Source organism: Aplysia californica, unplaced genomic scaffold (genome assembly GCF_000002075.1).
Source record: "Aplysia californica isolate F4 #8 unplaced genomic scaffold, AplCal3.0 scaffold00517, whole genome shotgun sequence".
Taxonomy (NCBI): domain Eukaryota; kingdom Metazoa; phylum Mollusca; class Gastropoda; order Aplysiida; family Aplysiidae; genus Aplysia; species Aplysia californica.
This window is the reverse complement of record NW_004797787.1, coordinates 463,521-475,768: the sequence shown is the minus strand read 5'-3', so window position 1 is coordinate 475,768 and position 12,248 is coordinate 463,521. Positions and strand designations below refer to the sequence as shown.

The window sequence follows — 12,248 nt, the reverse complement described above, 5'->3', positions numbered from 1 at the left end:
AGAGAGAGAAAGAGAGAGAGAGAGAGATCGAGAGGAAGGGGAGGTGTAGGGGAGAGAAAGAAAGAGAGAGAGAGGAGGGGGTGAGATACGAAGAGACTAAAAGAGAACGTATTCACATACACGTTGGTATTATAATAATACTACTTTAACGTTCACCCTCAACTGAGTACCGTTGTGTCAGGTTAGTTTGTATAGGTGTGTTTATGTGTGTGTGTGTGTGTGTGTGTGTGTGTGTGTGTGTGTGTGTGTTTGTGTGTGTGTGCGTTTGTTTTCCAATGTTTGCCTGTTTGTATGCCTGTATGCATGTGAGAAAGAGATAGAGAATGGAATAGAGAGACAGAGATAGAGATAGAGAGAAGAGGGCAGAGAGAGAGAGAGATAGATAGATATAGAGAGAGAGCGAGAGAGGGCGAAAGAGAGGGGGGATGAGAGACAAGAGAGTACGTGTATTGGTGTTTGTGGTGTTTGGGGGTATGCGTTTACGCGTGCCTCTGCAAATTGTCATTTTGTGCTGAAATCAGTTAACTGTTAACTTATTTCATGTTATCTTTTCCTACCTCATATTGTTATTGAGGACAGCGGATTTGAGACTACGGAAGTAAAACAAAACAGTCAACAACAAAAACAAACCAAAAAAAGTAAAAAAGCAAAAAACAAAACAAAACGATCTTAAAACGAAAATTATAGAAAGCTCTTTCGGGAAGAGTCTTAAGACGCTCAAGAAGGAATTCTTAAACATGCCAACGCACTAACTCTGTAAACACTTGTAGCCCAGACAGATTCTTGAAATGAGAACATTTTGGCAGAAATTGTAATAGATTACTTCTCTCACCCTTTAGGAAAATAAGGGAGATTCCCCTCCAGAAATCTTTGCCATTTTCCTCGAATATTTTGGAAGTTCCATAGAATCGTGTTAACATGGACGAACCCCGCTCTTACCAACTAATGGACCGCCTTATTCTCGTTCTTCAAGAGGTCTAGCGCAACATTATGTTTCTCTCTTAAAGAAATAAAAATACATTTAAAAAGCGAGACAGGAGAAGCAGAACCGATGGAAATATGTCGTTTTAGGGAGGAGTGAGACACAAAATATTTTGTCTCAAGTTTACACGTTACGGGGGAAGTTTGCCCTTACACCGTACTTCAAAAGGTGGGTCAGCTTTAACTGGATGTGTATGTAGTGCGTGCAGAATAAGAAAAGGGAGAGGAAATAGCGCCCTTGCAACGCTTCCCTCCACACCTGGCTCGACCACTTCCATCTCATTTCAGACTGTTCCCCAAAACCTTCCCCGTCCAGCATACCAATTCAAGTTCAACCCTCTCTCCCTAATAAAAGAGAAAATCAGCAAAACAATCCAATCCATAATGAAACAAATAAGAACACAAATGAAGACGACCAAAAAGAAACCTCAACAGCAAACAAATACACAAAGGAAAAAACCGTAATAAAATTATCTTTTTATTAAGAAATTGAGTAAAGCTCATTTGCCACGAAATATTAATTCAGTTCTGTTTCTTTATACCCCCACCCCATCGTTTTCCTCTCTCTCTCTCTCTTTCTAGTCATCTCTGTTTTTCTGTCTCTCTATCTCTCTCTGTCACACTCTCAATCTCTCTCTCTCTCTCTCTCTCTCTCTCTCTCTCTCTCTCTCTCTCTCTCTCTCTCTCTCTCTCTCTCTCTCTATCTGTCTATCTCTCTCTTTCTCCATCTCTCTGTCTCTTTCTCCCTCTCTCTTTCTCTATCTCTCTATTATTAGTAGTTGCTTCTTTTAAAGTGATCGTTTTGCAACACTTCATCGCACTTAAGTCAAATTAGTGCCGAAGATTTGAAAAGATAACCGCGGGTAACATACACACAAAAGAAAGAGGATAGATAAGGACGATAGCTGTTTGGTAGGAAAGAAAAAACCCCCACACCAGAGCACCCACCAAACACCCACCAATCTAATTAGACATTCTGAGCTCACCTGCATCTGGTCAAATATATGGATGTGAAATGTCCAGGGAAAGGATAAGGGTGGGTCGTGGCAACAATGACTTCCGGTAGCGCCGACAGGAAAGAAACTACCCAAATGAGAAAGATGATTTTTCTGGCTCTGGACATGGTGGATTTGAACTTGAGGGGGTAGCAGATGGCCCACCAGCGCTCTACTGCAATGGCACTCAGCGTTAGCACTGATACGGACACCGATGTCGACTGTGGAGGTAAAATAGAGACCGAGATTTTGAAAGAAACGTAAACAAAATACAATAGATACCAAAAATATTTAGCACCACTAGAGTGGTTATGAGAACTTTTTCCACATCATATTATTATGCACTGTATTGCTTGTTTTTGAATTTGTATAATAATAATATATATTTATTTTAAAAAACGCCTACAGCTGTCTTGACAGTTGGTGCTATAAAATGATGATGATGACGATGATGATGATGATGATGACGATGATGATGATGATGATGATGATGATGATGATGATGATGATGATGATGATGATGGTGATGATGATGATGATGATGATGATGATGATGATGATGATTTTATTAGTAGTATTATACTACAATACCATGAAAGGAACACGGAAGAAGTAAAAAGGCAGGTAAGTCAGAGGAGAAAGACATAGGAAAACGTGGAGAGGAATACGACAATAGCAACAATAGTTGTCACTTACAAGAACAAGAACGAGAACTAGAATAAAAACATGAACAACAACAACAACAAAAACACGAACAAGAACAAAAACAAGACGAACAAAAAGAGATGGCTGTGTCAATGGTAGCAGCCGAAAAACAATGCGTTTAGCAGGTGAACTTAAAGAATGATATTTTGAATACTGGTGATGTATAGAAAGGTAAAGAATGAAGAGAAGAAAGATGGAAAAAAATAATTAAGGATTTAGACAGGAAGTCACCGCTATAGCAGATTTCGTGACTCTTACACCAGCAACGAACAATGGAAGATGAAAGCGAGGAGAACATCGGGGTTATGGAGAGGCGTGAACAAAGGAAACTGATACAAATTACATACTTTCTGCACAGCTCACTTGTTCCGTTACATTGTTTTGCTTGGAAGCTTATCGGCTTGCCTATTCGTTTTATAGCAACAAGAAAGGCTTTTCTGTGGTACAAAACGTGGGAAACGTCTCGGAGACAAAAGAGCGGCAGCAAATTGTTGTGGAAACCTATTTACATCCGTACAATTTCCTGTTAATGTGAAGCGCACGTCATCTCAACCGAGCACTTCACGGGGTGTTTCATAGACAGAGAAACATAACAAGAACAAAAACAAGCAAAAACAAAACCTAAAAAGCAAGGGATTTTGTCTGTTATATTTGCATAAACAAAACACACACACATACACACACACACACACACACACACACATACACACACACACACACACACACACACACACACACACACATACACACACACACACACACACACACATACCTACTCACACACGCACATGCACACACACACAAACACACACACACACACACACACACATACCTACTCACACACGCACATGCAGTTGCTGTTTGCAGATGGTTGGCCAAAGTTGTGGTATGGTTTCTCATTCTTTTCTGTCGTTCCTTAGGTCGTCTCCTCCTTCTACTTTTCTTAGTGAGTCACTGCATGACACCTCAAATCTTCAGCACATAATAATATTTTTTATTGCAGGTGCCGTAAAACTCGCAGTAGAAGTAAAAATCCTACTTTTTTATAAGTAAAACATACGCCTACTATGCCCCTATTAATTATTTTAATGTGGTGAAATATCTTAATTACAGTTTTTTAATCTATGACATCGATTACATTAGCTTAAGAAATCTCTTGCTTAATTTTAATTTCAAAGAAGTAAAAAAAACCAAAAAAAACCCAAACACGGTGTCTAAAAGAAAGAAGCTTTTTCCTTTTCCTATAAAAGAGTTACTCTCTGGATTTATTTATGTTAACAAAATTTGCCAACAACAATGTGATCTTTTAAGTTTGTCTGAAATCAACCTTAATCACGACAAAAAACTAATTGCAAATCGCAGTAAAGAACCTTGGTTTATGACATAACCTCTCGTTACAGAACATTAAAAGTCAAAACGAAATTTGCTGACCATGTTTGATATTGTAATATATTCCTTCCAGCCTGTTTAAACGAATAAAATGTGTTTATATAATACTAGTTTACGTAAGGAGCTTATAGACATCATTCGGTTATAAGAGACACCTTTGTCAGGATTCACGTGTGATAAATCTTTAGTTATATCATCGCTTTTGCTGGCAAAATCAAATCAGTCACCTTTAATATCAAAGGTAGCATTATGTCACCGACCCTTACCGTCACATTTTCTTATTCCTCCCGTCTTCCTCTTCTCTTGCTCCTTCACCCACCCCCTTTTCTTTCTACCTACCTCTCACCCCCACCCTTCTGTCTGTCTGTCTGTCTGTCTGTCTGTCTGTCTGTCTGTCTGTTTGTCTGTCTGTTTGTCTGTCTGTTTGTCTGTCTGTCTATCTTTCTCTCTCTCTCTCTCTCGCTTTGTCTTTCTCTTTGTCTCTCTCTCTCTCGCTTTGTCTTTCTCTTTGTCTCTCTCTCCCTCTCTCTCTTACACACTCACGCACACACACACACACACACATACACACACACACACACACACACACACACACACACGCACATACACATACACTCACTCTCTCTTTCTATTGTCACTCTCCTTCAATAGTTGTGCTTAAAGGTCAATGACAACCCTTCCCAACACACATTTCGCCTTGATATTCTTACTTGATCAAACCAAGATTATCCAAATGTTTTTTACCCGTCTAATATAATAATATAATTTGTGTGTGTGTGTTTGTTTGAGAGAGAGAGAGAGAGAGAGAGAGAGAGAAAGAGAGAGAGAGCGTGTGCGTGTGTGTGTGTGTGTGTGTGTGTGTGTGTGTGTGTGTGTGTGTGTGTGTGTGTGTGTGGGTGGGTGCGTGTGTTTGACTGTGTGTGTGTGTGTGTTGCCCCCTCCCTCCCCAACATTCCTCCATCCCCCCCACCTAAACCCCCCCCCCTCCCTTAACCCAATCCACTCTCCAATATATCCCCTCTAGCCCGCTATAACTCATAGAATAGAGGATCAGCATCACTCTTCAGTGGACACTGCACAGACAGCTGAAGATAATAATAACACAAAGTCAGCTAGAGGGCAGCACAGACAGAAGTGGACATCTTTTCTCCCCCGCCAGGCAGCTGGCGAGCAGTTCTGGACATGAGCAGCAGACGTAGCCCTCTTTACATCAAATAGCGAACTGCCAGAGGCGGGAGGGCCTTGATTAATCACTGATGCCGTCTGTATCCTTCTGACCGCTGATATAGTAATACGCGTCACGACGCGGTGGAATGAGGCGCTCGTTGATTGTTAGGCATTTGGAGTTGTTGATAATAATCTTAAGGCCTGTTTATTTGCCTAACTTTTGATTTTTTTAAAATCCCTATATTATATCTCGAATGAACATCGAGATATTTGCGATTGAATGAGGTGGGGGGTTGCCTGACGTTTGAAGTATATGACCTCCAAATATTCTTGACTTCCAACTGCCACAGATTGAGTGTCCTTAGAAACTCTAAATTAATGTTGATTTTTTCTGTGTCTTTGATCAATCTTTTTCTCTAAGATGCACTCACAAGTGTGTTATTTTTAAATGGACACACACGGTGTTTAGCCAAAACAATAAAAAGAACAACTAAAAAATGACAAAAGTTGCACAACTTGCTGGAAAGTGATGAGTTCTTCCATTTCATTATTTCAACGAGCGCATGATTTCACCCCGATGCCATTCATTTTCCCTCCACATAATATGCCGCGGGAACTTGAAAAATATCATTTATTACTACGTCTATCTTTTATTTCTCTTTCTTTCTTTCTTTTTTTTCGCAAAGCAATATTGCACCACCGACAGCGGAACTGTATAATAATGATTAATTCTTTATTACTTTTTATTTTAATAAATTGGCTCTCCAAGAAAAAAAGGTTTAATTTATCACGGTACACACAATCCTTTCTGATCTACCCCTGTTCTGCAATAATGTTATTGTAGGAGATTCGTTTGCCCGGTCACTGCTCTATGGTTGGATTCTCATGTATGTTCCTTAACGAATATAAAGTGGTGAACACAGTTTTATTTATTTATCAAAAAGGTATCTTGATTTCAGCATTTTTTATTCGTGAAGCGTCATATGATTTGCTGCACACTAACTGCCGTTCATCAGCTATGTCTGTCATGAGCAAGGCTCTCCCATGTCGAAGTATTTATTTTGAAGATCTTCAGAGACATGTTCAGGGTGCCTTTGTATCGCCTTTTTTTCTAGATCGCCAACCTTACGCATCACTAGGGACAGTGCAGAATGGATTACTGCCTTTAGGATTCCGAAATTAAGTATTCTTACAACATGGCCAGCCCAGTGAAGTTGAATCCTTGTCAGGGCAAACAAAACACTCTCGACATTTTCCCTCTTGAAAGGGCAAAAACCGTAACACCACAAAACGAGACAGGCAGAGAAATGAAGAAGTAAGAGCAGCTATCGGCACTGAGTCCTGCCTGCATTACATAGAAAGACAGAGGATAAAATGGTTTGGCCACCTGTTACGCAAGTCACCTGATCAGCCACCGTCGAGAGCCTACAATACCAAGCACTCAGGCTATAAAGGGAGAGGAAGGTAGATCGAGGGTGTCAAGGAGACCAAAAGAAAACATAACATCACAACTGAAAGAGCTGCAGAGTTGGCCTACCATAGACAATTGTTTCACCCCTCGACGCTTAATGGCAACAGAGGATGAAAAAGTAAAAGTAAAAGTAAAGTAAGAAAACTTCCGTGTCTAGTATTTTATCTTGCCATTTGAGGCAAAGTTTAATGTTTAATTAAGGCTTTTAAAAAGATTTAAATGTGTCAAACTCCTGCCAGAATTGATTATTGGTTATAGTAGAAGCTGCTAGTCATCTTCATCTTAATTTCTTTTATTTGGCTAAAGAGACATTCTCCTCTGCAAGTGCATCAGCCATTGCCATTCATTTACAGCTAGACTAATAAATTATTTCTTTAAATGCAAGAAAAACACAAGTAACTTAGGACCATACGTAATTTCGATATTTTTGTTTATCTCCTTTTGTTACATTTGCTATTTCTTTATTTACTATCTTCCAAAAGCCGACTATGTTCATGTTCACGAGGATGTTGAACTTTGGTCTTATACAGCAGAAATCCACAGGCAGAGTTCAAAATGAAAAGCATATGAAGTCACGATAATCGTACCACGACACATCCTTTTTTTGCTTTCTTTTGACTGGTGGTCTTTGCTTGTTCTTTACTTATTTCATTTTTCCGTTTGCCCCTTCTTTTATCTCAAATTTAGTTTCAGTGAAATGTAATTTTTTATGATGAATGATCATTTTCAGTCCTGACCTGACCTGATAATAACAAGGAAAATGTGGAGGCGTTTACTACGACAGAAATTAACCTTTTCCCATTTTTTTCCAAAGACTTTGTGGGGATTTTCACTTTAGAGATTTAAGAGTATAAAATTAAAGCACGCAAATCCTTGCCCCAGGCACAAAATCTGAAAATAATAGAACAGAAGGCGGCTAGTATCAAGGAATATTCAAAATCACCTTGGAATAATTAGATCTAGACTTACTGTAATATTGAATATAGTATTATTCGGAAGCCCGTGGAAACCAAAGATAAGATATACGAAGTCTACCCCAATAGTTTCCCTGTTTTATCAAATCAGCATCTTATATATAACCAACATAAAATCTTATACATACCTACATAAATATTATCTTTTCTATTCAACGTAACAATAATTGCTCCCAATGCTCTTTTTCATATCCAACGTAGTCAGCGGTGAAGTGAGGTGATCATGTCCACTTCGGCACGAGTCCTTAGCGCAATATTAATCATTTTGAGAACAAATTCTTTCGGGTTGTAAAATCGCTTCCCTCTTAGCCTTTCTCTGATTTTTATATTAATTATTTTTTTAGGGGGGGGGGGTATGACTTGCATGATGTAATTCGGGGGAATAGCTTAGATGCCCGAGGATTTCTCACTGCCAGGAGACCAGGAGTTTGTTTACATTTCTTAGGTTTGAATAGTGCTTGAAAACAACGAAGTACCGATTTGTGTCTGCATTCAGATCGAAGTACATGTATTTCATGGACTTTGCAGAAGTTAGATAATTTATAAGCGATCACAATGTTCCCTGTACTTTTGCGACTACATAATATATGCATGCTGGAGTTATTCTGGGTGGAGTTGGAACTTGCAATCCCTTAATCCAGCCACACACGAAGGTAACTCAGTATCTTCCTGTGCAACCTCTATGTAATTCAATTGCCAAGAAAACAAACGAGTTGCAAATCCTCCCAACGGAAACCGTAGTAGTATAGCATGATTGACCGATTACAAGACGACACGACACGTTAATGGGTTCACCGTGCATCCTTAAAGTATTACAGAAACATGTGGCTATATTAACCCCATTTCTCTTTGCAGTTGCGTATTACTAGTCTCTACCTCAGAATTACACAATTCTACCTGCTGAGCACCAAGCTTTGAGAAACTTGACGTCAAAATTTTGTTTTGTTTCACAAGATGTCAAGCTTTTTTTAATGCAATTCTTTGGATATAGTGATACCGACTCCAAATGCACTTACAATGTTGATAGAGCAGATAGAACATTTTGGTTTCTAACCTCTTACTTTTTTGTAACTCGAACGGCCAAGAATGTCAGGTAGACATTTGTAATTCTAAGGTAACGAGGTGTCTATTCGGATTCCTGGGCGAGATGAGTACGTCTTATGTCATAAAATGAGTAACTGACTAAGCTAATAATAATTTACTTCACAATGGGTCAATATTTCAGTTCATACACTTTGACGACAGCACACAATTAATACACCCGGATATCTTCTATGTATTTATTACTTTTGTTTTTAAGAAATGAACAGCTATTGAGTTTTGAATAGGTTGGAAGTAAGGTATGGTTAGAACTTAGTGTTGGTTTTTAATTTTGTCACAGAGCTGGGGGTCTTGTCACTCCGACTCTCGGCATGAATTACGACAGCAGTAAATATTTTGAATTACACATAAAACGTACAGGCCCACTCACAAAAACACACACCCGCATATCCACGTACACATACGAAGGGTGCAGGGGGAAAACAAGCGAAGTCTCGTTTTTACAAGTTTTGAGAAAATACAAGTGAAAATTTAACTTTGAAAACTTCTGGTCATCTCTGTGCTCACGATTGGTGTTTCCCCCTAAAAATAAAGAAAGTATGTCAACTTACTGATTATGACATGTCCTACTAAGGCTTTAAAGTGCTGAAGTGTGCTTGTGGTTATGTCATGAAGTAAATGTGTTCACAATGGACATCGCTGGTTTTCCCCTTGCAATTCCATATTCTAAAGTATAATATCCGTCCTATTTTGATGTGTGATGGTTTGAAGCCTTTGTACTAATTGTTTCATGTTATTTCAAAACAAAAAATACACTTCATAAAGTAGGAAGACTTGTAACATAAAAAGAACAGATAAAAATAATACCGTACTTTTCGTTAATTCAATTATCAGTTTATTGAGCAAATTTTTTGTGGGTGGTTGGTGGGTGCAATGGTGTGGTTTGCTTCTTCTTTCCTATTAAACATCTATCATCATTATCTCCCCTTCTTCTTGTTTGTGTTTGTTACTCTCTTGTAACGCCTCTAATCTTCTGGCGCTCATATGACCTCTATTAAAACTAAGAACAAATTGTTGGAAATTATTTTTTGTTCTTGTTTTTGTAAGGGTTCGCTCGCAACTGCATAAGGTCATATGAGCGCGCGGGACACATTAAACTTTTTCAGTTGGTAGGAAATTTTGAATTTTGCCCGGGTGCCAGCCGAAGCCTACTCTTATTGATTCTAGACCACAAATGAATCTTTAACGTGTGCAACTTGCGCACAGGCCGTCCGAGATTTATCACCCTTGTCCAAGAAGGTTAGATGTAGATCTTTCCTACCAGAAGATCAGGGGTGTGGCTGAAATGAAAGATATCAGTAAGAAAGAGCCATGGAGTAGCTGTAGAAAGGCTGCTGAAAGCGTCAGGAGCCCAGAGGAGAGGGCAAAGGAAGTGAGGGGGTGGGGAGAGAAAGAGGAGACGAAAGCAGACGACAGAACATTGCCAGAGAGCAGGAAAGGAAGTGAAAGGAGACGATTTTAGAGAAGAAAATTGTTCGGTCTCTACCCGGATTCGAACCCGGGACCTTTGAATGAGAGGCCAACACCTTAACCTCTAGACCACGAGAGTCCCCGTAGGAACATCCAACCACAAATTCTATAAGATGTAGAAGTAGAAAAAGCCATTGAATGATGTTTAAAGGCAAAGCAGAGCAGTGTGACCTCATCTAATTGCACTTGAAACAAATGGAGTACTTGGGGAAAGAAGAGAGCAGAAACTGACCAACCTGCTCAATACCTTCAATTAACTGGAAACATTCCAAGAGACATTACTTCTACATTCATCACGTTACTCAAAAATTCTGAAACACCAGACCACGAATGCTGCAAAAGTTATTCTTATGAGGTACTTAATGGTGGCTCTCGAGGCCTACATGTACGGTGTTCGCCTCTCATTCAATAAGTCCCCGGTTCGAAGCCTGACTTGGCTCCTCTCTCACTTACTCCTGACTCTTTCCTCTGCTACCCTTGTTTTCTTCTACTGCCACTCCTGGCTTCTCATTACCGCTGTCTCTCAGTCACATCCCTGATCCTAGAGTAAGTAAGATCGAACACCTAGCCTTCTGGGATAAGGGTGAAAAGTCTCGGAGGTCCCGGGTGCAAGTTGCGAATATTACAGATCTCTTCGTGGTCCTAAAATCGATAATAGTAGGCTTCGGCCGTCATCAGGGCGAAATTCATAATTTATTCCAACCGAAACTGAAAATACTCTAGTCAGTATGCTACAAAACCATATAGAGTACCTCTGAAATCGGAATGTGTCCGCCTGAAGGCAAAGGGCCCTAATAAGTTGGAAAACGGTCGCAGGCGTAAAAATCAGCTACATTGCAGGTTGAAGAACCATCAGTTGACCACCCCTGATATCTAGCAGGGGAATGCAGAGAAGAAGAGAAGAAGTCACACAAGGAAGCTAAAATAATAAACAAGATAAGACCGGTTGTTTTAGAAACGCAGTTCAATAGAACAACGAATGCCATATTCATCATCCCAATGTTAATAGAAAGAGGCGTTGAAATGCTGTAAGATGTTTATCTACGGTTCCTTGGTCATTCAAAGGTTTTTTTTTAAACAAAGTAATGTAAAAGCATGAAGACTTCTAAGTTATGTAAAACTAGTGAGACACTGACGGCTTTGGTCATGCCAAATACTGGGTGGCAAAAGTGCAGGAAAGCAGATGGCAACTGTAACAGTAGCTCCAATACTTTCCAATCTGGTGCAGTAGAAGTCGTCATAATGGTGGAGTTTCGCGTCATATTCAGTCTGGCGAGGACGTCTGTTCTTGATGTTTTCCACTGATATGAGAGATGCAAGTATACTGTATTGCTGGCCTTTGCTACTGAGACTATAATTTGAAATAAGCTATTAATAATAAAGAGGTACTTTTGTCATCATCTGTTGTCACCTAGGCTAAAACAGCACATGGACATGGATGGCTGGTGCCTCTATAAATAAATCATTGATGGCCAGTAATCACCTTAAAACTTTTAGTTCTTTCCAGGGCAAACCGATCCACTGCGTAGATATTCTTTGTACTATAATAATTTCCCGTTTTCTTTCTAGTTTGAATGTGGGTTTTTTTGTGTTTTTGAGCTTGCGGTCACCTCTGGAGTCGGTTGCTATTCAGCTTTGAAATACGCGTAAACAAAGCAGCATCTCGTGACCTCAATACGACTGCTGATTGCTTGTCAGGGCAGACAGGGGGAAATAAGTCTTTACTCCGCGCTGATATCTCTTGTTTTCCCCTTGTATTCGGCGGACATTGCTGGTTTTCCCCTTGCCTACCCTTTTATCTCGAGAGGATTAAGACGGACTGTGATGGTTTTTCGATATTTCCATATGGTGAAAACATAGTGCTTGGTCAAGACTAAAAAAATGCCGCGAAAGGCTCATTTTCTCAACAATTGGACATCGCTAGTTTTCTCCGTGCACTCTTCATACACAAACACGGCTTTCTCTCTCTCTCTCTCTCTCTCTCTCTCTCTCTCT

At 39.7% G+C, this 12,248-nt stretch overlaps 1 protein-coding gene across 1 annotated transcript in view; it reads right to left on the bottom strand.

Moving 5' to 3' along the window:
• The window catches only part of LOC101864085 (orexin receptor type 2), a 96,224-nt gene that overhangs the window by 61,362 nt on the left and 22,614 nt on the right, over window positions 1–12,248 (bottom strand). The window contains exon 2 of the mRNA XM_005106157.3: window positions 1,968–2,197. Coding sequence (XP_005106214.1) covers window positions 1,968–2,197 — 230 coding nt within the window. The remainder of the gene's footprint in view (window positions 1–1,967; window positions 2,198–12,248) is intronic.